The sequence below is a fragment of the Lipotes vexillifer genome, unplaced genomic scaffold, assembly GCF_000442215.2.
Source record: "Lipotes vexillifer unplaced genomic scaffold, Lipotes_vexillifer_v1.1 scaffold554, whole genome shotgun sequence".
Classification (NCBI taxonomy): domain Eukaryota; kingdom Metazoa; phylum Chordata; class Mammalia; order Artiodactyla; family Lipotidae; genus Lipotes; species Lipotes vexillifer.
In genome coordinates this window covers 374,706-402,043 of record NW_006794635.1, presented here as the reverse complement: position 1 = coordinate 402,043, position 27,338 = coordinate 374,706, and the positions used below count along the sequence as shown (strand labels likewise).

The 27,338-nt window shown below is 38.8% G+C and overlaps 1 protein-coding gene across 2 annotated transcripts in view; it reads left to right on the top strand.

The window, feature by feature from the left end:
- Positions 1 to 2,310: 2,310 nt before the first annotated feature.
- Positions 2,311 to 27,338, top strand: part of SLC35A1 (solute carrier family 35 member A1) — a 27,701-nt gene continuing 2,673 nt past the window's right edge. The window contains exons 1-7 of one of the 2 annotated variants that reach the window (XM_007467306.1): positions 2,311 to 2,399; positions 6,493 to 6,670; positions 18,493 to 18,652; positions 18,845 to 18,997; positions 24,012 to 24,078; positions 26,357 to 26,533; positions 26,969 to 27,103. In XM_007467306.1, coding sequence (XP_007467368.1) covers positions 2,384 to 2,399; positions 6,493 to 6,670; positions 18,493 to 18,652; positions 18,845 to 18,997; positions 24,012 to 24,078; positions 26,357 to 26,533; positions 26,969 to 27,103 — 886 coding nt within the window. In that variant the 5' untranslated portion in view covers positions 2,311 to 2,383. The remainder of the gene's footprint in view (positions 2,400 to 6,492; positions 6,671 to 18,492; positions 18,653 to 18,844; positions 18,998 to 24,011; positions 24,079 to 26,356; positions 26,534 to 26,968; positions 27,104 to 27,338) is intronic. The other variant, XM_007467307.1, reaches the window with a different exon arrangement.

Here is a 27,338-nt window from a genome sequence, read left to right as displayed (position 1 = left end):
TCAGCAGCATATGTATATGAACCAGAAATGCCACAAAACTGGCCCCAAAGCATTTTACCCAACACCCTAATTATGATGTGTGTGTGTATGTGTGTGTGTGTGTGTGTGTGTGTGTGTGTGTGTGTGTTTAATACTATTCTTCCCCAGAAGGAACCATAGTTTCTTGAAGTGTAGTTGATTCCATGGCCTAGGACAGGGAAGAATGAAGATTGGCCTGGAACCTGGAACGTGGAAATCAAAAATGCTTCAGAAAGCTTGTGCAGATTTAAAGGAGTAGGCTTACAGGGACCATACTGGGACAATTTGAGTGTCCAGAGGAGAATAATTATAGTTAATTGAAGTAAGTTGAGACTATAATGATACTCCAAAATGGGAAGAGATAAATAAACTGTACAGAGCAGTAGTTATAAAACAAAAGAAATGTCTGATAGAATATTTTAATTTTCTTTTTTTTTTTTTTTCTTGCGTTATGCGGGCCTCTCACTGTTGTGGCCTCTCCCATTTGCGGAGCACAGGCTCCGGACGCGCAGGCTCAGTGGCCATGGCTCACGGGCCCAGCCGCTCCGCGGCATGTGGGATCTTCCCGAAACGGGGCACGAACCCGCGTCTTCTGCATCGGCAGGCGGACTCTCAAGCCCTGCGCCACCAGGGAAGCCCTAGAATATTTTAATTTTCACAATTAATTTCAAGTACACATATGAATTTTTGTTTAAGTGTACGTATAAGAAATACATAGCATGGAACTGAATAATTCCATAACTGAGAACTGTACCAATTACAGGAAGAGGTGATCAGCACCAGTGAGCACACATACACCAGGCAGAGGGAAGATCCAACACTGTTCCAAAGTGAGATTAATCAAATGTCTGACTATATAAACTGTGATCTCCTTCTGTGAGCCCCTTCTGATATTAATGTGATGGTAATAAGGAATGCAAAATATTCCAATAATGTTAATAGACTATATATATCTATATCTATATCTATGTATATAATGATAAGACAATGGTATATAACATTGACCACCCAAACCTTTAAAAAATCATTTTGGAGAAAGATCATGCCACAGAGGTGTAGGCTGCTGGGCATCTCAGAATCTTGTACCCATGTTCCTGTAAGAACTGAGGTACTTACATAGTATTTTTAATCCACATATCTTGAAGACCATTCATTTTGCCAGTGAATTATTTCTAACATCGCTTATGCTAATTAATATGCTTCAGTGAACGTGGAGATCATAGCAGTTGAAGTAAATGCTTGTTGATATGTCTAATGTTTTTGCCCTTTCGTTGTGCGAAGATCGTGCAGTTAGCATGTTTGGCTAGGTAAACATAATGATAATGCTGACGATGAGGACACAGGCACAAGACTTCTGAACAATATGTAATATAAACTATACAGTAAGTCCCCTACATACGAATGAGGTCTGTTCCAAGAACATGTTTGTAAGTCCAATTTGTTCGTAAGTCCAACAAAGTTAGCCCAGGTACTCAACTAACATAATCGGCTATAGAGTACTGTAATAGGTTTATAATACTTTCACACAAATAATACATAAAAAACAAGCAAAAAATAAAACATTTGAAACCTTATAGTACAGTATCTTGAAAAGTACAGTTGTACAGTACAACAGCTGGCATATAGGCGCTGGCATCAAGTGGACAGGCAAGAGTTACTGACTGGAGGAGGGAGAGGAGGTGGGAGATGGTGGAGCTGAAGGATCGTCAGCAATAGGAGAGGGAGGGCAAGCTGCAATTTCACTCACGCCTGGCGTTGATGGAATGCACGTTCGCATCTTTGAAAGTTCGCCACTTGAAGGTTGGTATATAGGGGAATTACTGTAAGTTTAAATAGGAGGTAACAAAGGAGTTTCATCAAGGAGGAAGTTAAAGGAAGTTACAGAAGTTGCCAACGCTGTCGAAAGAAGTTTCTGTTACTTTACGAGTTCTTGGAGGTGCTACAACAGCTTTCCTAGGCACGAATCCTTAAGTCTAAGCCCAATTCCTATTTGCCGCCCAGTCACCTGGTGAGGACTACAGCTCCCAGAAGGTAACGCTCCGCTCCCTTGACTCCGGCTTCCTTAGCCGGCCGGGAGTTGTAGTTTACAAGAGAGCGCCTTGGAACCGAGTTTTACGCACTCGTCAACATAGACTGGGCGGAACAGGCCTCTCCTCCATCCGGATCCTCCCGTTTTCCGCAGCCTTCCGATTCATTAGCCTAATCTTTGTGCTTGGCTGGGCGGGAATCCGTGGCTGGTCGGCCGGCGAGGCGCTCTAGGCCGAGCGGCTTTCGTCTCTATGACCCCAGGAGGCGGTCCCCGGCGTCCTGCGCGGCGCGCGCGAAGGAGGCGCGCGTCAGTTCCGCGCGGTGCTGTCGGGGAGCCATGGCTCCTCTGAGAGGTGAGGCCTGGGGCTGCAGGGACTGGGGACTTGGGACTCCGCGGGGGACGGTGGCGAGCGAGCGTCAGCGCCGGTCTGCACCTGTTGGCGGCCGGCCATCCTCCGCGCCTGCGGGGCTCTGGGGCCCAGGGGCCAGGCCGGGGCGTCGGGCAGCAGGAGTTTGTGTTGAGCCGCTCTCGGGCTTGAGCGCGCGCCATCGCCGCTCGGGGCAGTGCGGGGCAGCCAGCCTCCCACTGCCGCTGCCTTCCCCGCGGCGTACTCCTTGCTGGACAGTTCGGCGGCCCGAAACTGCGCCTGCCTTGACGAGTTGGCAGTGGGTGGGAACCGGATTCAGACAGGCCCGGGCTGCGGGAGACCCGGCGAGAGGCCGGGGCGCAGGTGCGGGGCTGGAGACGCATCACCCAGCGGGAGGCAGGACCGGTTTCTGTCCTGGCCGGGGTCACCGCGGCTGCTGTCTCCGCTGCGCCTCCTGCCCTGGGATGCTCAGAGGCATAAGGGCATGCTCTGGGTGCAGAGCCTAAGCAGCGGCTGGCCCACGTAACAGCCACTAAAAACATCATTGGGGTATTAAAATAGCATTGCAGCCGTAACGAGGTGGAGAAAGCAGTCGTTAACAGAGTTACTTCCAAGGAGAATGTTGTATGTTGTTAGAAGGAATACTTTGATATTTTGCCGGAGGGGTGGGGCGAGATCCACTCCCCCGCCCCCTTCCCCAGGGATAGCACATTAGAGTAATACTGTTTGATGACTAATTGCCATTTCGTGAGGGTGAGTCTGATTAACTCCGCAGCACTTCTGCTTTGCTGAGTCCGGTAAGTAAGTAAGGATGAGAGCTGAATTTCTGAATGGTAGAGCAGTAGCTAGGAGAGGTTGGGCAACACCCGGATTCTTTCTCCACCCTTCTTTCGTAGAGCTCTTGGCTTTACCTCTGAATAAAGTTGAGCAAATATTTAAAGAATAGCTTTTTGCATGGGTACCAAATTATTTTCCTGGTTGAAGAGGCCACGTTTATTATTCAGGCCCTGCCCAGGGAGTACTGTCTGTAGTTGCATATGCTTCTCTTATTTGCTTCTCAAATAAGCCCAACCTTAAGTCTTTTTGTAGCAACACAGGAAGTAAAGGGAAAAAAGTAGAATTGTTTTGATAACTGACATAAAATGGGAATAGCGAGATTAATGGTGAAGGCAAGTTCAGAATTACATAAGTCGAATCATTATCTGAAATAGTTGCCACAATTTACAGATTTAGGTTTACTGCCAATACATATTTGCTGTGCCTGGGTCATGTTATAAATCTTATATGCCCACTAGAAATGTGTAATACAAAATTGCAGTTTCCTGAGCTTCCTGATATTCACAAAGGATTTATTTATCTGGGACTTAATGAATTTCCAAGTTCTCAGGTGTTACAAATAATGTCTCCTCTAAAATATAGTAAAATATAACTGAGCAAAAGATTTAACTCCACATTGTAAATTTCATTTGGGGGGCACAAAAACATATACTGCGTGGGAGCTAATGGGAACTTTGTGAGAAGGAGAAAACAGTGCTGATGTGCCAGTGTGCCCACTCAACAATGCAGTTGAGTTGTGGACTTTTTTTTTTTTTTTCTCGTGGCGGAGCCTCTGGGCATGCGGGGTGGAACCCACGCCCCCTGCAGTGGAAGCACGAAGTCTTAACCACTGGCCCACCTGGGTAGTCCCTGTATGGACTTTTGATATTACCCTGAAAAAAAACTGAAATTGCTAATAATTGAACTTTCATATTGGAGAATTAATGACTGGATGGAAGACGATATTTTGATCTAATGGTAAGCTGAAATTAGAGAAAATAATGCTTAAAAAAGAATTAAGTATTTTTAAAAAGTTTATTATATGTTTTTAAAGTGGTATTCTATACCAAAGCCCTATATGTTATACAAATATCTAAACTTATTTGCTTACGCTTCTATTTCCATCAGTAGTTATTTTCAAGAATATCATCTGTATTCCCATTAATCACGATGCTAAGAGGTGTACTTTCAAAGTGTTAAACATTCACTATGTTGTTTTGGAATCAGGAACCTATATAAGAGCTAAAATAAAGTAGTTTTTAGTTTGGCAATCCTAACATCTCTTATTTATGAAAGTATTGATAATCTAGGACATGGGCTGGTAAACTTTTTCTGTTAACGGCTGATGGTCTCAGTCATAACTACTCATCCTTGCTTGTTGCCCGGCAAAAAAAGTAGCCATAGATAGTTCAGAAACAAATGAGCGTAGTTGTGTTCCAGTAAAACGTTTTTTATGGACACTGAATCTGAATGTCATATAATTTTCACGCATCCCAAAAGATTAACAAAAAACTTTTTTCCAACCGTTTAAAAATGTACAACTATTCTCAGCTTGCAGCTCATATAAAAATGAGAGGAAATGTAGGTTGCTCACCCCCGATCAAGAAGATGGGAAATGCTTTCTCCTGTACTGCTGTTTATTTTTTAAGTTTTACATTTCCTCCTGTGTAGGAAAGTTTTAGAGCAAGCAAAGTATTATAGTAATCTCCTTCAATCCCTTTTACATTAACATTGCTTTTTGGGTCCTCGGATCTATTGGAAAGAAAGTTTAGGCAGAGAAGCTCTATTTCTTCTATTTTACCATATTACTTTTCAGTTAAGACCTAATGTAATTTAAAAAATCTGCCTGAAATTTACAAATAATTCTTTAATTCACCCAGGGAAAAATATTTATATTGAATAATCTGTTTCCTAGTGAGTTTCTACCTTACCATATAACTTACTTGAAACTCCTATTTTATTTTCCTGTGCAAGTCACCTTTGAATTGTGGTTAGGCTCCCAAAGTGGTGAACAAAAGTGTACATAGGGGTAATGTAGTTACAGTAGCAGCCCAGAGTTACCCACTGTCCCTCTGGTTCTTAACCCAGGTTGTCAAAGTATGGCCCATTGGTCAAACCCAGCCTATCACTTGTTTTTGTATGGCCTATCAGCTAAGAATGGTTTTTACAGGTGAATGTTTGTAATTAATCTTATGGAACCCTAACTTTGAAGACCAATGAAGCAAAATATTACCCACCACCCCATAGAATTCCCTTCTTCTCAATACTGTAAAGCATTGTACTCAATTATTATTATATTTTGAATTTTTCCAATTAAATATAAATTAAATGTGAAAGTATATTTTCTCTCTTGTCACCTAAGTACCTACATGATATCCTTGATTTTTCCTTGTGGCCTAAAAAACCTAAAATATTTACTCTTGGCCCTTTACAGAAAAAAATTTGCTGATCCTTGTTTAACATGTGCCTGAAGATTTGAAAGAAGGTTACAGGTAGCTGGGGATGAGAGAGATGTGAAGTGAGTAAAGAAAGTAGACATAGTTTGAGCATTAGATGATCGTAGTCTCAGAGCAGGGCTGGGAGTATGGAAGGAGCCCTGGTACCCCGGTGCTTGTCGTTTATATTGAAGGTGTTGGACCGGCCCTGGCACCTGAGTGATGGCTGCTGCTCAGATATACTTGCAAGAAGTTCTTAAATTGAGTGTTCATAAGTTGTGTATATTTCCTGGATTTCAAGTTTGACAGAACTTCATTCTTAATACTCTTTTTTATGGTGTTATGAATTATCTTATAATGCTATGAAATGAGAGGCTGGACGTAATTTGTTTTTTATTATGATGAAGTTCTATATTATCACTTCGTTATTCCTTTTGTTTTCTTTCTGCTGTCTCTCTATTTAGAACATACATTGCAGTAATCGTTTTCATCTTGCTTTCGTGTTTTGCTTTCACAAGTATTAATTATAAAGATACATAAAGTATGTGATTTATAACATCCTAAACTAGAGTTAGTTATGCCACATAACCTTGCACTTAAGCCCTCCCCAGGAACAAAATCTATGCCTAACCAGTTGATACTTAAAGTCAGCTGTGTTTTGTGTGTGTATGTTTGTTTCTGTTCATGTAGTTGGAAAATATTGTTTTGAAATAAATTTTTAAACGTATTTTGTGCTTGAAATTGGCATTTTGAGGTGTAACACTGCTTAACTTTTATATACATAATATTGTCTACTAAATAATATCTTTGTTGCACGTATTTTCCAGAAAATGTCAATTTATTATTCAAGTTATACTGCTTGGCAGTGATGACCCTGGTGGCTGCAACTTACACCATAGCTTTAAGATACACAAGGACATCAGACAAAGAACTCTACTTTTCAACCACAGCCGTGTGTATCACAGAAGTTATAAAGTTATTGCTAAGTGTGGGAATTTTAGCTAAGTGAGTATAAATACTTTTTAGTGTGTTAAGTTATTAATTTTTTACTCAGTTATGTTCTTTATCAGAAGATTCAAGCTACATCTTCGTATGTTTGATTGCTTTAGAGCAGTCTTCCTCAACTCAGGACAGTTTTGCTCCCTCGGAGATATTATTTTGGTTGACCCAACTTGGGGGATGCTACTGGCATCAAGTAGGTGGAGGCCAAGGGTGCTGATAAACGTCCTACAATGTCCTGTCCTCCAGGACAGCACTCCATAACAAAGAATTACCCAGCCCCACATATTAGTAGTGCCGAAGTTGAAGAATTCCACCCTAAAGCAGGGGTTAGCAAACTGTGGCCCATTGGCCAAATCCAGTTTGCTGCTTATTTTTGTTGCAACAGAGACAGTATGGCTCACACAGCCTAGACTATTTACGATTTGGTTCTTACAGGAAACATGTGCTGACTTCCGTTGTAGAGGAATATTATGATAATAATAGTTAGCATTTCTTTTTTTATTTAAAGGGCTTCAAATGCTTGGCTTATTTATTTATTTACATTTATTTATTTGTATTATTTATTTTAAATTTATTTATTTATTATTTATTCATTATTTATTATTTATCATTTATTTATTATTGATTGATTGATCGGTGGCTGGGTTGGGTCTTCATTTCTGTGCAAGGGCTTTCTCTGGTTGTGGCAAGCGGGAGCCACTCTTCATCGCGGTGCGCGGGCCTCTCGCTATCGCGGCCTCTCTTGTTGCGGAGCACAGGCTCCAGACGCGCAGGCTCAGTAGTTGTGGCTCACGGGCCTAGTTGTTCCGCAGCATGTGGGATCTTCCCAGACCAGGGCTCGAACCCGTGTCCCCTGCATTAGCAGGCAGATTCTAAACCACTGTGCCACCAGGGAAGCCCTAGTTAACATTTCTTGAGTGTTTACTGTATTAAGTGTTAGGCACTGTGCTAAGTGCTTTTCATTAGTTATCTCATTTAATCTTTATATATTTTTTAGGTTAAGTACTATAATTACCCCTATTTTATCTATACAGCATCTGAGGTTCCTCCCTTGTTATACTTTTACTATGTGGCAGCATTGGGTTTTGTATCAGTAACATCCTATGAAAATTGTTTTAGCCAAGGATGCAGTATAAGAGAGGGTTAAGAATAGGGGCTTTGGAGTGAGACAAGACCTAATTTTAGTTCTAGACTCATTGGGATTATGACTTTCCACATATTCCTTAACTTCTCTGAGCTTTAGTTTCTTCATTTCTTCTTCTTTTTTTTAAAGTTTATGTTATAAGTCTTCAGTCCTGCCCATAAGCCCAATAGTTTTAATGCTTGTCTGTTTTCATTTCCCACATTATATTATTCATAGACAGGAATACTTTAAGTCTGATAAAAATCAGATGACTTTCTCACCACCAATAAAGAAATATATGCAGTGAGTTTATGGGGCTGAAAAGGGAAATTCTAGACACTGAGTCTATAAAACTAGGGGTCAGAGTCCATTCAAGACAGAGGAAAACAGCCATAGTCTGTGGATGAGAGAAAAACAGCAACAACAGACAACAGAAAATGAAACAAGAGGAGGTGAGCTTTGGGTTATGTTGTATAGTTTCTTCATTTCTTAATTGGAGAAAATAGGGTTGTGAGAATTAAATAAAATCTGGTAGGAAATTACTTGGGGAACGATTTCTGAGATGGGGACCCATCTGGGTCATGTGGGCGGGTGAATTCATCTAGGTTTCAGGTTGTGGGCTGGTGAGAGTGGGAAGTAGTGAGGAATAGCATGTATGTAGGTTTAAATTACATTTAAACACTTTAAAATTTCATTTAACAAATATTTATTAAGTGATTTCTGTGTGACAGTTTTATCATAGGTGCTGGATATACAGGTATGAATGAAATAGATACGGTTTCTGCTTGCTTGGAACTTAGTTTCAGTGGAAGAGACAGAAAATGAACTAGTAAACACACACATTATTACAAATAACCATCTGAAAAAAATACTCTAAAAATGGCTTGGGGAAGGAGGAAAGAACAAAAATAACTTGAGACTTGATGGTGGAAAGCTTTAATAGAAAATTTGTGTTTAAAATTTATCTTGGGGCTTCCCTGGTGGCGCAGTGCTTGAGAGTCCGCCTGCCGATGCAGGAGACGCGGGTTCGTGCCCCGTTTCGGGAGGATCCCACATGCCGCGGAGCGGCTGGGCCTGTGAGCCATTGCCACTGAGCCTGCGCGTCCGGAGCCTGTGCTCCGCGAATGGGAGAGGCCACAACAGTGAGAGGCCCGCATAACGCAAGAAAAAAAAAAACAAAAAACAAAAAAACACTGTAAAGGAAATGAATAGGTAAGCCACAGGCTAAGAGAAAATATTAGCAAAGTATATATTTGACAAAGAACTTGAGGATCCCACGTGCTGTGGAGCGGCTGGGCCCGTGAGCCATGGCCGTTGAGCCTGCTCGTCCGGAGCCTGTGGTCCACAATGGGAGAGGCCACAACAGTGAGAGGCCTGCGTACCCAAAAAAAAAAAAAAAAAAAAAAAAAAAAGAGTAAAAAAATTTATCTTGTAAGCAGAGATACTGTGGCAGCCTAACTTGTTAGGTTGCGAGTAGGGTAAAACCTCAGACCTTTCACAGCTTTTTACTTATTTAACAAGATCCATTTTTAAGGAAATTTGGCTTCCGCTATTCTGCATAATGTCACGTAAAGGAGAGGCCTTATTGTACCTTTAAAACTTTAAAAGGCAGTGTTCCAAAGGAAAAAATCTCTGTTTGAAGCTCTAGAACAACATCCATGTAACAATTTAAGCGTTAATAAATTAGTAAAATCTTAGGGCTTAACTTCTTTTAAAACAAAAATGGCGGTATTGGAAAAAGGGGAATAGGGGAACACATTTCTTCTCCTTATTCCCCAGCTTCCTTAGGGAGAAAAAATTATGACCCAGGAATGAAATAGGGCTGTCAAGCATGAAATCAGCTATTTTAAACTGTAAGATCAAATCATGGTTTTGTTGTTCCGTAACTGTTAAGACTTTTTAAAAACCAATGTGCAGAAAAGCAATGAGGCCTTTGGTTTAACTCAGCAGTTGGGCTAGTGTCCTGCTAACCCACCTGCATGGCTTTTTGTTTTATTTTGATGCTTTTTCAGCTTTGCATTGCTTGCTATTCTTAAGTTATTCAGTGTTATGGATGGATATGGTCAGTTGTAGTTCATTTTGTGGAAACGTTTTTGGAAATTATATCAAAAGATTAATAAAAGCAGAAAAGTTTCCAAGAGTTCACCAGGCAAGTCCCAATAATGGTGTTGAAATAGCAACAGTGTGGAAAACTTGCTGTGTATGTCACCAGCATAGTGTAGAGGCTCTTTTATGAACATTTACCTGCAGAGTACACAAGACCAGGGACAATCAGGACAAAGTAAAGTATTATGACACAGAGTTTTGGTGGCTGGCATTTGACACTACATGGCTAACAAGAATTTGGCCGTGAAGAAGAATCATTTAAAACACAACGAGTTTCCAAGTGGAAAAAACACTGGAAAATCATAAAGCGTGAAAGAAGTGAAATGCATTTGAAATTACTGCATTTTAAAATGTAGTTTTTATAGAGAAACATGTTGGCAAATTATCATGTTCTTATTCAAAACACATTGGTAGAATGGAATACCTGCTATTCATAACAAGAAAATATTTCTTGGAGCAAAGGGATTACTTTTAAGAGGGCATCTGTGAAAAATGTTAATCTCTTGGAATGATAAAAGAGTGATAGAGAAAGAATTATTTTACCCATGAGGTCACAGGTTGATAGCTACGGAATGAAATGAAAGGATATCATGATTGCATCTTCAGCTTCTTCTTAGACAATCGTTAATGAAACTAAAGCATAGCTGTGTGGGAAACATACCCAGTGAAAATGTTGAGGGTTTCCTCTCTGAGGAAGTTACATTGAAACCCAGACCTGAAGATTGAGTGGAAGTTGGGCAAGAGAAGAGCAGAGAGAAGGTAAAGAGAACAGTGTGTTTGAAGAACAACAAATCAGTGTATCTGGAGTGCTGTGAGAGGGGAGTGGTGCTAATGTGAAGCAGGAGAGGTCCGCAGGGTATCAAGAGTAATCCTATGGGCCTGTAAAGGATTTTGGATTTTATCTCAAGTGCATTGAAAATCACTGGAAATCACTGAATGGTTTAAATCAGGGACTAACATGGTGACCCATATTACTTTGAGTTACTTTGTTGATTCCTTTGAGGAGAATGGATTGGAAGGGTATAAGAGTTGGAAGTAAGGGGGCTTATTAGAGCCCAGGGATTGTGGCCATGATGACAGAGCAGGTGATGAAGGTAATGGATTTGAGTTATGTTCTAGAAGTAGAATCTATAGGACTTGGTGATGGGTTTGGTGACTGTTGATTCTTACTATCTCAGTTGTTACCACGGACACTGAATTACTGAATACTGAACTTTTGCTCCTAGAGGAAATACTGGGATAGGTTCCTGTGAGCCTCTGGTCACAACATTTTCATCAACTGATCACTATATAACCATGTTTCTCTTTAAAGACACCTTATTTAGTATGTATTGTTGACTCATTAGCATTGAACTCAGGGCCAACAGCACTATTAATCATGCCTGGACAAAGCTTATCTAACATGTATTTTCTCCATAAGGCACATCACAGCTTTCCTGCACTGAGGGACACTAGCCAGCACTTTAGCACTATTGCTATGATATATGATGTTATAAGTTGAAATTCAACTTAGAAAAGTTTCAACTTGAAATTTCAACTCAGAAAAATCAAAGAATAATGCTTCTTTGGGGGACAATTGTGAAAAATGAATTTTTGAAAACCTAATGAGCAGATATCTAACTTCTTTTCTTTAGAAAGCAAGTAGCTACACTCTGGAATACCAGCTGTTAATCACTGTCAAAATGTGTTATGTAAAGTGCCAAACATCCTCTTTTAAGATTGCAGCAGCTAAATTTGCTGCCTTCAGACATTCAGGATTGTTGCTGTTGAGAATGGCAGGCTGCCAGAGAGTGAAGGTGTTAAGGAAACATTCTTCCCTGTCTCCCCTTAAAAACAGGTGAGGGAAACATGCAGGTAAACACAGCTAATTTTCATTTCATTCTCGTACCACTGCTTTAGCTTTAGCTATTATTTCATCTTCTACGATGAGAAATCTTAGGTTGAGGGAAGTTTTCATTTGCCAAAGGTACATAGAAAGTGATTGGCAGTGATAGGATTCGAAGGCAAGTTCCCTGATTTCTAATTTTCAAATTATAAGTATTTTAGAACAAAATAATTGAGCTGTTTTGTGATTAGCTAGGGCAAAGATAAGCATTTAGTAGCATTGTTAGACATTTCAGTAATTGCAGTAATTTTATTTTTTCTCTTAAGTTTTTATTTCCAAATGTTAAATTTTACCATATTCTTTTTTTTTTGCGGTACGCGGGCCTCACACACAGGCTCAGTGGCCATGGCTCATGGGCCTATCTGCTCCGTGGCATGTGGAATCTTCCCGGACCGGGGCACGAACCCGTGTCCCCTGCATCGGCAGGCGGACTCTCAACCACTGCGCCACCAGGGACGCCCTAAATTTTACCATATTCTTTTTTTTTTGCGGTACGCGGGCCTCACACACAGGCTCAGTGGCCATGGCTCATGGGCCTATCTGCTCCGTGGCATGTGGAATCTTCCCGGACCGGGGCACGAACCCGTGTCCCCTGCATCGGCAGGCGGACTCTCAACCACTGCGCCACCAGGGACGCCCTAAATTTTACCATATTCTTGATTGCTATGTATTTATGTGGGTGTATATTGTTTTTATGTTTTGAGAGCAAGTTTTACACAAGATGCCCCTTTGTCCCTAAATTCTTCAGTGCCTATTTTCTAAAAACAAGGACATTCTCCTACATAATAACAGAATATCAAAATTGACACATGAGTATTGATACTGTTATCTAATTCACAGACCTTAGATAATTTTGTTGCCCACTGATGTCCTTTAACAGTAAAATAATCACACTTTACAGTAGTGTTATATCTCTAGCTGCCTTTAATCTGAGACAGTTCCTCCATCTTTTTTTCTTGTCTTTGACATTGTTGAAGAGCATAGTCCATTTAATTTGTAGAATGTCCCACAGTTTATGTTTATTGATTGCTTTCTTATGATTAAATTTAGTGTTCTGGTCAGGAATATCACGGAAATGATGTGTCCTTCTCAGTGTAGTGTATCACGAAGCACATAATATCCATTTGCCCCATTACTGGTGATTTAACTTTGATTCCTTGATTAAGGTAGCACCTGCCAGGTCTCTCCAGATAAAGTTACCAATTTTCTCTTTGATGCCAAATGGTAATTTCCCAGTTCCATCATTCCCTGCACATTTATTTGTTGGCATCTACTCTAAGACTTTCCCTCCTCTCCCTCTTCCTTTCTCTCCTCCCCTGTCCTCCCTCTCAGTGTAGATTCATGGATTATTTTATTATATTGGCTGGAATCCATTATTATCATTTATTTCGATGCTCAGATTGTCCCAGATTTGGACAGTGGGATCATCTTCAAGCTTCCTCCTGTTTCTTTTCTTTTCTTTTTCACTTACATATTTTCATCAATCTTTGAGCAGTTTCCTTTTAGCATAGCAAGATGTCCAAAGCTTATCTTATACTTTCCCTGCCCCAATCCCAAAATCATACATTTCTCTAAGAAGCCTTGTTCCTTTTTTCCCAAAATGGTATTTAGAAACCAGAATCTAGACATGAGGTGTGCACATTGCTACTGGGGGTATCATAACTTCTGGGCCCTTTCAGTAGACAGAGCTAGGTAACATGTATGTGTATACATACATACCTGTCTGTTTCTCTGTTTCTGTATATATATGTGTTTGTGTATACAACTATGAGTAATATATTGTTTGATACCTGCAGTTCTGATCCAGTACCACAGAGTTCATTGCAACTTTTCCCTTTTCCAATGGTGGTGAGTTTGACTTCCATTATCCTCAAGATATTTACTTATTTGCTCAGTCCTAGAATACATAATAAGTAGACTCAGAACTTCTAAGATACAGCTGTGAAAAAGCAAACCTACTAACTAAAGTTCAGTATTTGTATGTAGGTTTTTTTTTGCCTTTAGTTTTAGAGCATATAGTAAAAAGACTGTGTTTTAGAATACTTGGGTTAGTTCTCTTTTTCTCCTTCCATGTAATTTTGGTATTCATTAAAAAAACTGACAGGGTTGTTTTTTCTTTTTTTGGTTTCTGTTTGTAATTAATTTGGAGTTTTCCGCCATCCTTGTTGATTTTACTTACAATTTCTAGTAATCTTTGGAATGTGAAATTATACTTGTTTCAATCAAAAGTTAATTTAGAACTGCAAGGAAAAAAGGAGAGTGTGGGGAAGAATTAATGAATGGCTACTTTATTTTGATAAATAAGGTTTAAGGTTTATATAGTCTGGGGAGTTTGATTACATGCATTGTGTGTGCATACAGTTTACACTGCTTTGCTTTTTAACTTTTTTTTCACTTAAATGTTTTATCTTAGAGATGGTTCCATGTCTGTACATAGAAATCTGTCTCATTCTTTTTAAGAGCTGTGTGGTATTCCACTATATGGATGTATCACATACACCAGTTTCTTGATGGGCATTTGGGTGTGTCCAGTCTTCTACTACAAAACAAAGATGTAATAATTATCTTTTTATATACACTGCTGTGTACATGTATAATTACATCAGACCACTTTTATATCGAAAAGGAAATTAATAAATCCTATTTTTGGGGAGGGGAGCACCTTAGCAGTTGGATGTTGCAAAAGCTTTATATGTGGGTAAGTTATTTTTTAAGTATTTGACTAAGTTACCAATTTCTAAGTTATAATTCCAGTTGAAACATCAAACAGTACAACATTTAAAAATATTTTAGTTTTTCATAAAATAATTACTATAACAATTCACAGGAAAATTGCTAGTTAGCTGTATGCTTTACTAAACCCTGTCATATCTATTAAAATTGACACTTTTGATTAAGTCTGTCATTTGTGATGTGAAAAGGAAATGAAAACACTGCATGTTGTCTTAGAACAAAGTCAACTTTTTATTGTTTGCTATCCACCACAGCCTGTAAAGACTAAAGAAACCTAGAAGGAGGAGTAAATGTACATACACTTTGGGTGTGTTTCGTAATAAACCAAATGCATCTTAAATCTTTGTACTACTTATCCAGATAAGACTGGAGAAAATTATTTTACTGTTTCATAGTATTATCTAGAATAATGAATGAAGCTGTCAGATACCTATGTCATAGATTATCCATCCCTATTCTGTTTTTCTTGCTGAGTTTACATTTTGACTGCCTCTTTGTACTCAATGCTATAAGAGGTTTAGGGTCATGGGGAGGAAGTAAAAGTCATGTACCTCATAATGATGGGTATTTTTGTCCTCAAATGACCTCATTATTGGTTTTTAAACCTAGCTCCCCAAAATCTTTTATGTGAGTTAATTTTAATTAACTTTGCAGATGATAAGAAATTTGTAAGGGAAATTTAGATTTCTTAAACTCATGAGTAACTTCTACTGTATTATTCCATTTTGCACAGTGCCTTGGTAACCTAGCCAAGGATTTCAGGCCTCCTAGTAGTTCTCCTCAGATCAGGAGCTGGAAGAATGAGGCCAACTTTTGACCAAACATAGATCAGAAAGAATTGGTTTCAGCTGGTTGATAGGAAATTTAGGGGGGGCTGCAGCAGTGGAATCTCTCTGCAGTCAACATGGAGCTTCAGCATTCCTTGAGGTAACAACAGGTTGCACATGGATTCTATTCCAATGATAAAAATCAAAGAGTAAATTTAATGGGACAGACTATATCTAAAAAAATTAGTGTATGCTTTTTGATTATACACGTTTTCTCTTATCTCACAATGTTATTTATATAATTAAATTCAATAAATTTGTTTTTAACAAAAGGTACTCATTAAAGTGCTTGAGATTTGATTTCCAGAAAATATCACAGCAGGAAAATGGAAGAAAAAGTGGTCTTTGGTTTTTGTGTTTTTTTAGTATTCAGAGAACACTATTCAGGGCTGTAGTATATTTAGAATTGATCATTTATCTTTGTTTACTTAACAGTAAAACAAAAGGATAGATGATTACTAGTGTTTTCTGGAAGATATATTGCTATTATTTTTTTTTAACTTTAGTGAGTAAAACTGTACGTTTTAGAGCTGTAGTCTTATTAAATATATTAAATTAAGCAAGATTTAATCTAATACCGAAATAATTTATCTCCTCCTTTAAAACTTTCTGTGTGGTAACATTCCCCTATATTCTTTCTTATACCTCCTTAATCTCTTTATTCTACTTTCTAATACCATTAATTATTTTGAGCTTTTGTTTTCTTTTACAATTTCTTTTAGCATTCTCTGCCATTTTTTGCAACTTATTTCAAAATATCGTGTTATAATTATATAATATTGATATAATTCTAAGGTACCATGGTGAAGCTCGAGCTTTCCAGTAGTTCACATTCTGGTATACCTTGGCTTCTCTAATATCTGCATTAGAGAAGGAAGCAGAAAAAGATAGTCAAGTCTTCCTGGCAGTGGAGAAGTAATAGTTCCCAAGTATCCAATAAAAAGGATATAGCCAGAAGAGCCAAAGACCTGAAGGTTAATCTGGACACACCGTACTCTACTGGTTTTTCATGTTGAAGGAAAGGAGTATTCAGATTTGCTGGTGATGCCTCACAGGCCCTTCATTTGATGTGAAAGCTGAAAAGTGGGAGAAGAGATAAAAGTGACAGGGAGAAAAGGGACCACAGCAGCCTTGATTATTGGTACAGCCATGGTGGTTAATAGAAGAAGCTGTTAGATCCTTAAGCAGCCTGTATTCTAGCAGAGCAAAGAGAGCCAGTGATAGAGATCAACTCTGTTCTCTGGATAGGCAGAAATTCATTGGATACCATTGAGGGTTTAGAGTATCTCTAAGGAGTGGAGGTAAGATGGCATTGCCCATAGCTAGGGATTAGGAAGGGATAAGTGGCTACTAAACTAGAGCTTGAGGAATCGTATGTGGGAGATAAATGGACATGGAAGGAGGTGGACTGTGAAAGATGGGTACAAACAGGTACCTCTGAGTAGTTCTTTAGGGAGCCACTCTGAAGATATATTAGTATAGAAGTCGGCATTTTGGAAGGGCATTAAGTAATGATGCAGTAAAAGCAGTGTCCTGTACTTCACACAGCCTGTAAGATTTATGTCTCTGCCATCATATGTTTCCTAGTGAGAATTATGACAATAAAGAAAATGTTCAATTATATCACCTTGTTAAGATGGTTCTTTGAGTTGGACCTCTGTGATTCTTCTTTTTAATTTTAATCTTTTTTCTCTTCAGTTTTATAATTGAGGGAAAACTTTGAGAAATTATTCTTTATACTCTTTTAAGAGGTGGAGAATTATATAGGACATCTTAGATTTGTGTTAAAAAAAAGAATGGTAAATGTTTAAAGGGCCAACCTTCCGCTGTCTGGAAAACTCTACAATGCAGACTTTCCCAGTAATCTTCTGGTATTCTCTCCCTCTTCTGCATGGAGTGTAGAGTCGCCCTCCAGGCTGTGTGCATTACTTTTCAGCATGTAGCTTTGGCAGCAAAGTACGGTCTGTAACTAAGAAGGGCATCTTTTGTTTCTGTGGCCTAGGCCAAATTTCCTGTCTTAATTATTTTCTTGGGGGCTGGAGTGTTCTACAGTGGATAAGGCATGGGTAGTTAATTAGACATTATGGACCCCTTAGCTCCTCCTCAGAACTTGGGTAATTATTTTTGCACTATTTAAATATGAAAATATCCAATTAGTGACTGTTGATTCTAACGTTAACTCAAAATATAGAGGCTCATTGTGAGCTGAAATAGCTCGATCTTCCCAACAAAGTATTATGGTCTTTTTAAGGATCTTGTGAGGGGCAGTTAGGAGCCTTTTGATGTAGCACTTTTTTTTGGTGTTAATGCTTATAAAAGTGTTCTTTGATTTGTATTTTCAGGAAATAAATGAGCTGATTTACAACAGGGGGAAATATGAGCCAGATTAGCTAGTTCCTCCTGAGGAACAATAAGAATACTTAAGAGCATGCATCAATCAATATGCACTCAAGTAGTAAGCTTTATGTATGTTCCAGGTAGTTTACCTTACTGATATTAGTAAATTATTCAGATTTCCTGCAAAATTATACAGATACATACTTGAATTTTATGAGAATATGCTTATTTAAAGATTTATTATCTACCATATTGCACAAACACGGAATTAATTTACAAATAATATTGACCTGCATCACTCAGTTCCTATCCCAAGTAACTTCTGTAACTACTAACGCTTTTTTCTTTTGTTTGCAATTAAAATCTATTGTAATTTTTAAAATTAAAAAAATACATATGCAACCTGATTAATCTAAAAAATAATCTGGGTGAACTTGATGCAATGGCAGTTAAGGTGGCAGGGATTAAATTAATTTTTTATAGGTAATATCGGCAGTTCTGGTTTCCTGGTACTCTCGTTGTTTAATATACTCAAAAGCCCCTGAAACTTTGACCAGAGAATGAGGGTGGTAAACCTAATTGTCATATTTTCCCAAATGAAGATTGTAGTTGTTTTTCTTTTATGGGGATGCATTGCTGGTTTGCTTCTTTTAATAAATCTAAAATCAGTTAAAAATTCTAGAAATAAGTTTGCTAAATTATATCAATGAACGTAACACAATGTAGCTATCCTGTGTGTGACAGTATCTAATAGAAAGGATGATCTTTCATTTTCTTCCTCATCCCTTCTCATGTCCCCTTTTTGTTTTCAAAGAGAAACTGGTAATCTGGGTAGATTCAAGGCATCTTTAAGAGAAAATGTCTTGGGGAGCCCCAAGGAACTGATGAAGTTGAGCGTGCCTTCCTTAGTGTATGCTGTGCAGAACAACATGGCTTTCCTGGCTCTTAGCAATCTGGATGCAGCAGTATACCAGGTACGTGAAGTAGATGATAATGGCAGGCGCAAAAATCTTAAAAAATGTTTTCATGGTGAAAAGATGTTTTACTAACCCTTTATCAAACTATCGAATATTTTTCTCTACAGCTCTGTTCATGATATCAGAAATAATACATTTGTGTCAGAGTCTAATGTTAACCGAGCTGATGAGTTCATTGTTTGTTGGTAGGTGACGTACCAGTTGAAGATTCCTTGTACTGCTCTATGTACCGTTCTAATGTTAAACAGGACGCTCAGCAGGTTACAGTGGATTTCAGTTTTTATGCTGTGTGGAGGAGTCGTCCTCGTACAGTGGAGACCAGCCCAGGCCACAGGCGTCGTGGTAAGAAGCTAAGTGCTCACTGTAGCTAAACAGGAACTTTCCAGAGTCCTGAGCACTCCACACAGTCACACGGAAAAGAATGGAGCATGATTCATAGCCTCTGCCATATAGATACGCCTTTTTCCCCTTAGGGTGATGTTATTGTCAAGGAGAGTAATACCTCCGGGCTTCCTTTTTGAGAAGGAAGAATATGCATAAACTATGTTAGAGATGGATTGTATCTCAAAACTCCACATAATGCACCTCCTTCGTTTTATGGGTAACAGAATTGAAGTCCAAAGAGGTGAAGTCACGTACCCAAAGTTGCAGTTAACAGCTAACCTATAACTCAGTTGTGCCAACTTCCACACAGTGCCTGTGTTCACAACTTCTAGGCCTCTTTTAGACATTTTCTCAGAAATACTGGGCAGAGTTTTCCCCATCTAATTTTCATGTTCTCCCGCAACTCACAAAATTTTTTATCATTTTGCACATACATCCACTGTCAGCAGTGGGGCTTACAGAATAGTGTTTTTCCCAATAACTGGTAACTACAGTAGGGGAAAAAGTGCCTTTACTTCTAACTTTTAGTTGAAGAGTTAAATGTTAAGGTACATACCTGATTTTTTTTTTTTAATGTTTGCTTTAATTGGTTATTTTCCCAAAGAGAAGTAGGAAGTGGAACTACAGTAAAGGACCTGAAGGTCAGGGGCTTCCCTCTGCAACTGCACACTCTTCTCTAACTCTTAGCAGATGAAAGACCATGGTGCTCTTAGGAGTATAAGGCAGCTGGGGATGTATGCAGAGCTTGTGAAAGTAGAAAGCTCCTTTCTAGGTAGTTACTTTCTGGCCTGGTGGAAGAGTTTTTTTCACCAGAAAGTGAGTTTTAAATTAATATGTATTGTCTTTACATGATGTTTAAATGTGCTCATATTCTCGGTGATGTTTCAAAACACTGATCAACTATGCACTGCACGTATAACTCAAATGTAGAACTGTAGAGAATTTGTTTGGGAAGTAAGGCAAACACTTAAAAGTTAAATATGAACTTCCAGTAACACCCTACACCTTTAGAAAAGGGTCACCTCACCTAGGTAATATAGGTGAAAAGCTTAGTAAGCTAAAGCAGAGTATTTTACTTTTGGAGCACTCTAGAAAGTTCTTTCATATTTTAAACAGAATGTAGCTTCCTGTCACTGCCTCTCATTGTTCCTTGTCTTGTCAGAATAACTCAAATCCCTGCTAACTCCATAGGATGAGCCTTTGAATGTTTGCGAACAATGTTGCATCTCCACCCTCCGTGTCTTTTCTTCTCTCCCACTGAGACAACCATGTTGTTTCTTTCTATAATATGGCTTCTGGAGACTTTATGATACCTGGCTCGTGCCCCAGTATTGCCTCGTATTTCTTTTCTAGGTGCATTTATCCGTTCTTTTTCCTCAGTGTGTCCTAAAAGTTCACACTGTCTCCAGATAATGACTGAGTGGTGTGTGGTGTAGTTCGCTAATTACCTCCTTTATTCCGAATACCAGAGACTTGTTAAATCAGCATAAGGTTATATTAGGTTTTTTTCTGGCTGGAGGAGGCTATCCATTATATAACTGATTATACAACCTCTTGTAGCTGTTTCACACGAATAGTTTGTCTCAGATGTGTTTTGTGCCGCGGGCTTCTTCTAAACCAAAATGCAAAATGTGTTTATATTTATTAAGCCCATCTTGTTAGCTTTGGGTTATTGTTCAAGCCTTTGAGGACTTTCCAGTCCTTATCCATTATTAGCTTTTTCTTCGAATGTTATGCTTTCTACAGATTCAACACCTATGTCTTCTGGGTCTTCACTGAAAATTTTAGACAGGACAGGACCAGAGTTCTGTGGCCATACCTCTAGACTCTCTTTAGCTTGACTTTTTTTTTTTCTTTTTCCTTGCTTAAGAAACATTTTCTCACAGTTTTTATGGGTCAGGAATTAGAGGGTGCCTGAGCTGGCCTCTTTTAGACATTCTGGCTTGAGGTCTTTCATAAGGTTGCAGTCAAGATATCAGCTAGGGCTGCAGTCAAGATATCAGCTAGGGCTGCAGTCAACTGAAGACTTGCCTAGGCCTGGAGGATCTGTTTCTAGGATGGCTTATTCATATGCCTGGCTAGTTGATATTGGTTGTTGGTCTAGCTTGGTTTTATTCTGTTAATTAGCACTTTGCTACATGAGCACTCACTCAGCTGTGAATAGAACTACTGTTATCCTCACTACATTTCTCTGTCTTGTTCACAAAAATATCATGCAAATCTGTCAGATTTCTTGCTAAACATTATCTCTATGGAATTCCCCTCAGCACTTACACTAGGAATTCTTTCAGTAAGAAAATTTGGTAAGTCGTATTCTTATGGAAGCCACACCATTTTCTTGTGATGACCATTACACTCTTGATGGTTTCTTCAAAAGTTCTCCCAAGTCACCTGTTGTAGCATTTCACTGGTATTCAGTAACAACAACAGCTGCAGTCACGTGTCACGCTGGATACTAGCAGTGTTCTAAGCGCTTTACATACATTAATTCACTTATGCTTACAGCCACCATACGAGGCATGTATTTTTAATTCCATTTTCTTATGAGGAAACTGATAGGCAAAAAAGGCTAGCAATGGCTCAACCTTGCTTGGACCCAGGCAGCATGGCTCCAGAGCCTGTGCTCTTGGTGAGTGTACTGGGCCGCCTTACAGGTCTCAAGCTGCTGTTTATAATTTCTGCAGCTTTTCTTTCCCTCTGCCTTTTTGAAAATCAGGACAGTATTTGCCCAATGCAAATTTTCTGGCATCGCTTCTATGCCCTATTATTCTTCAGAGGTACAGTGATCAGTACCTTGATTTGCTACTATTCTTGGTCAAGATACTTCTGAATTTATTTAGGTAGGTGTTCTCACAACAGCAAACCAATGTCTTGGACTTCGGTTCCCATTCATTCAAAGTCACTATTCACAGAGAAAATGGAAACTAGGTTTGGGTAACTCTTATTTTCTTGCTATCTAACAGCATGTCATCTAGCCGAGGAAGCATACTCTTCTTCCTAAACTAAACATACTTTTAAAGGCCTTCTTTAAATTTTGCAAGCCTCCACTTACACGGTTTTCAGTTTTTTGATACTAAAACTCCTGGTTCTTTCCTCTTGGTTTTGTGTACTGTCTTTTTTTTTTTTTTAGTGTTCCTATAAAATGAGAATTCATTGAAGATGCCCTTAATTAGTAACACTGATTTCTTTCTTTACTGTTCATTAGAATCTCAGTCTTAAGAAACTCTTGCCCTCCTAACCCATCTTCCCACTAGCTATGGAATTGTAACTTTTATATTTTTGAATTTGATTTATTCAAGACTGGAGCTCAAGTCTCTTAACTATGCTGTTTGGCTATTGCTCATGCTGAAACGACATGGTTGCCATTTTCCTAGGTTTCCATCACTTTCACTTCATCACTCAGCAGTTTCTTTCTTCTTTTGGCTGCATTGGGTCTTTGCTGTGCGTGGGCTTTCTCTAAGTTGCGGCAGGCGGGGGCTACTCTTCCTTGCAATGCGGGGGCTTCTCTTGTTGTGGAGCATGGGCCCTAGGCCTGCGGGCTTCAGTAGTTGTGGTGCACGGGCTTAGTTGCTCCGCGGCATGTGGGATCTTCCTGGACCAGAGATCGAAGCCGTGTCCCCTGCATTGGCAGGCGGATTCTTAACCACTGTGCCACCAGGGAAGTCCCACCAGCAGTTTCTTATCAGAATTAAGTCCAAAGAAGCAGTGTCTATCACCATTTTTCCAAACTGTAGAGATTAAACTGGCAGAAAAGCAACCAGGAATTTGTCAGACGCTATCTTTAGTAGCTTGAGCTTCCAAGCAGTTGTTGGGATAGATGAAATCTCACACCATTATTTTTTCTCCTCTCTATGCTGGCCTTGTAGTTTGTATTAGGAAAGCATCCATGTTTATCAGTTGTAGTCTATAGTAGTGGTTCTCAAACTTTAGTGTACATCAGACTCAATGGGAAGGTTAAACAGATTTCTGGGCCCCATCCCCATAGTTTATGATTCAGTAGCTCTGGGGAGGGGCCTGTCAATTTTCATTTCTAACAAGTTAGCAGGTGATGATGCTGCAGTTGGTCCAGGGACCATACTTTGAGAACCGTTAGTTCATAATATCTTCTATTTCTCCTTTTATCTTCATGCAGACATTTTAGAGCAAGCTCTCTCTCTCAGGTACTTAACATCAAGTAATACTGTCCTTCTCTCAGGCTTATTTATTTTGAACAAGGTATGTGCTTGTCATATTACAGACACGTGTCTTAACCCTTTAGTTTCAGTGTTGCCACTGAGATAACATTTATCTCTGAGGAAAGACTGATGAAAGCTCCTGATGGTTAGTTTAGGGAAGAGGAAATACAGTTGAAACAATAGGTTGGGGGCCCATATACCTGCATCTGTTAGCAAAGTATTATGATTATATATATGTGTCAATCTCTCCCATCCATGAACTATTTAAGAATCAAAGCTGTGTATCATCTTCATCTTTATTCATTTAGAATATAAAACAGTATATCTGGTACATAGATGGCATGCTATTAATATTTGATAAAAATTCAGTGAAGTAGGAAATCTTACATGTCATTACTCCATCCTGTAGGTGATAGGGAATAAATTAAGTCAAACTGCTACCATTTCCATGCTTGATCCTATAAAAACTTGAGTTGTGGTGGCAGAAGTTAAAATGAAGATGCGGGCTGACTGCACAGTTCTGTGCTTGGGTGCCCATTGTTATTAGGAAGTAGGCACACGTTATATCAAGCGTTTACTCTGGCTATAATTTGAGGGATAGGTTTTTAACTTAAGTATTTTGGTTTATCTCTGGGATGGCCTTTTGTTTGGTCCTGTCTTATTCTATAGAATAGCCATGTCTGATATGGCACATACTTTCAGCAGAACTATAAACAGATTTTTGTATTCATTTGTTCTCTTGGATGAATTCTATTTACTAGTCTCTAAAAATAACTTCTAAAACATTACTGTTGCAGGTGGAACAGAATCCATTATTAGGGTTTGGTGCTATAGCTGTTGCTGTATTGTGCTCAGGATTTGCAGGTAAGTCATAAAAGCATTTTATTCTATTGTCAAATTTTTTAAAAAACATCAGACTTTAAATAGGGATTGACTTTATCTTGCTTTATCAAACTCAACTTTATTCCTATTAAAGCTTATCTTCTTACTTAATAGCTATATAGTTTTATGTCAGTTTTTCCAGTAAGCATGTGGTAGTGTTTAACTCAGTTTAGACCTCAGTCCTTATTCATCTTTGCAGTTACCTAAGAATGTATTTCTGTCATCCTTGACCATCCCCGGTCCAGCCAAGATCCCCAAAATAAATTAAAAAATGGAGGAAGTTAGCCATCAGATAGCTCAAGTACCTCTTTCTATTTTCCTGGCACTGGCACTATCGTCAGGTTCAATTCTGCTGCTTTAGGTTGTTAGTTACTAGCTCAGTATCTGTATTTCCCTGGTAACCTCAAGTTCTTCCTCTGCTTCAACAGATTAGGAATTATGGAGTAGGGAGGAAAGGGGGGTGATACCTAAGAAAACCTAATACCCAGAAGTAACAGCCGAAAGGGGAGGGAAGAATCAAAATCACTAACATCAAATAAATGTGGAAGTCTGGACTCATATATGTAGGGACAATCTATCCTTCACTGAATCAAGAAGAGACAAAGTATGAATGTTAAGTACAATGTAAGAAATGTTTTAGAAATGGTTCCAACAGAGAAGAAACTGAAAGTAAAGAGTATATTAGTTATAGCCATACATCTTTATTATTTATCTTTATTTTGCTATATCAAGAGTTAGTACTGGGCTTCCCTGGTGGCTCAGTGGTTGAGAGTCCGCCTGCCGATGCAGGGGACACGGGTTCGTGCCCCGGTCCGGGAAGATCCCACATGCCGCAGAGCGGCTGGGCCCGTGAGCCATGGCCGCTGGGCCTGCGCGTCTGGAGCCTGTGCTCCTCAACGGGAGAGGCCACAACAGTGAGAGGCCCGCGTACCGCAAAAGAAAAAACAAAACAAAAAGTGTTTGTTAGTACTCTATTTTTGACTAAGGAAGTATTTTTCACCTCTGTATCTAGTCATTTGATAAGAGGGGAAAATCTAAATTTAGGAATATACTTAATGATAGCATCATGCTGAACTTTTATTCTTAGGAAACAACAAATTAGAAACAAAAATTGGGTTAGCCCCCAAATAATATACTACTTGATTTTTAGCACTGTTTTGAACAGTAAAATGTTTGTGTCCAACAGTCTATTTACCATAAGGTGTGTATTCTCAATACACAGTTGAGGAAATGGTACGTGGTTTAATATCCCTCTATGCTTGGAGTAACTGAGAACTGAATAGTTAAATGGTTTTCCAATAGTTAAATGGTTTTCCCAGATAGGAAAATCAAAAATAGAAATAGGAATAGCTATTCTATGTTTGTTCCCATTCTCTGGCTCTTTCCAGCATAGGTTCATCAAAAACAATCTTGGTTTTCATTTGAATTTTTAGTTGATTAGTACTTTAGTGGCAATTCCCAAGCCTCTAATTAACAGTGTTTATAACAAAAATCTTTAATGTCCTTGCTAATAAACATGCATTCATTTTAAGTATAAAACTTACAGCTGCGCTATGTGATTTTGGGGGTGGGGTGGGGACACGTGCACTTTTGGAGCACCTAAAAAAGTGTCGGATCCTCACCCCCAGAAAAATGCACATAGACACAAAACATTATCTAGTTAGGGAGTTCACAGTCCTTCTGACATTGTGGGTGAACTTGGTCTGTAGACCCCTGCTTTAAAGGAAAATGGCTTCACTCAGCAAGTTCTATTTAAATTTTATTTTGGTTGTGTCACTCTCAGAAAAAATCTTAAGTGGTGATTATATAGGTTATTTTGCAAAGTTGGGAGTATTCATACTAGGCAGATATTATAGGGGTATGTTTAAGATAATTGACTCCAATAGTATATAGTGTTCCAGCTGACCAAAGCAAGTCTTTTAGTGCCATTAATAAAGAGCTTTTGTGATCTATCTCACTGCTATAATAAAGGCGGAAACTATTAATAGTAATATGAGAGTCTCCTGTTAAATGTGGGTTTTTAGAAAGCTCCCTCTTGGTTATTAATTCTATATGCTCTATAAAAATACAAATTGGTAATGTTCGGTATGCCATGCGTCACAACCAACATAATAAATCTCATTTAATTAATGTAAAATGTGTCTGTTCCACAAATCATATACTTTATATTATATTTTTGGGTTATTATTCCAAATAAAGACATTTTGGATTAATTTCTAATAATATCCATTTCATATTTGCATGCTTAATTTTCTTTCAGGAGTGTATTTTGAAAAAGTTTTAAAGAGTTCAGACACTTCCCTTTGGGTGAGAAACATTCAAATGTATCTATCAGGGATTGTTGTGACATTAGTTGGCGTCTACTTGTCAGATGGAGCTGAAATTAAAGAAAAAGGATTTTTCTATGGTTACACATATTATGTCTGGCTTGTCATCTGTAAGTATCCAGGAATCTGTAAGTATCCAGGAATTAAGTTAGATGTCCATTTTAAGCCTTTATAGCATTTTGAAATTGTACCTTTGATACCGTGAATACCAGTTTGAAAATGTAATTTTGGTTTTATTGACTGACTTTTGTGGCAAAGCTATCCCAAAGCAATTTTGCCTTCACAATCAAACATATCTAATGTATTGGCAATAAATGTGTACAGTTTAGCAGTAGACTACATAGCCCTTCGGGCATCTGGAAAACAATGTTGTTTTGTAGGAACTATGACTCCTAGTACAAAATCTCTCAGATGGCTGCTTCTAAGGAAAATAGTATTTTCCTAGGTAAATTAGTATGGCATCTCGGGGGGGTGAAAACTGCCTCATCATCATAGAATGTTTCATTTATTTGAGTGTTAAGATTTTCTTTCTTTCTGTATGCGAGTTCTTGCTAGTGTTGGAGGCCTCTATACTTCTGTTGTGGTCAAGTACACAGACAACATCATGAAAGGCTTTTCTGCAGCAGCAGCCATTGTCCTTTCTACCATTGCTTCAGTGATGCTGTTTGGATTACAGATAAGTATGTCTTAGTTTGTACTGTAAGTTTTTAACATGGAACAGTTTCTCACTTCCTTGGTTCATTTCATCTTTCGTTAAATATGGCAGTTGCTTGTAGAGTTTACAGAAATTCCTAGTTTTGTTACAATTTATCCTACAGGTGCACCAATTCATAGTTGTGTGGAATGTGGGTCCACAGTACTTAGGTTGTTTAAATGGTTCTAGAGCTGAAAGTGAGCGGGCTACTCAGTAGAAAG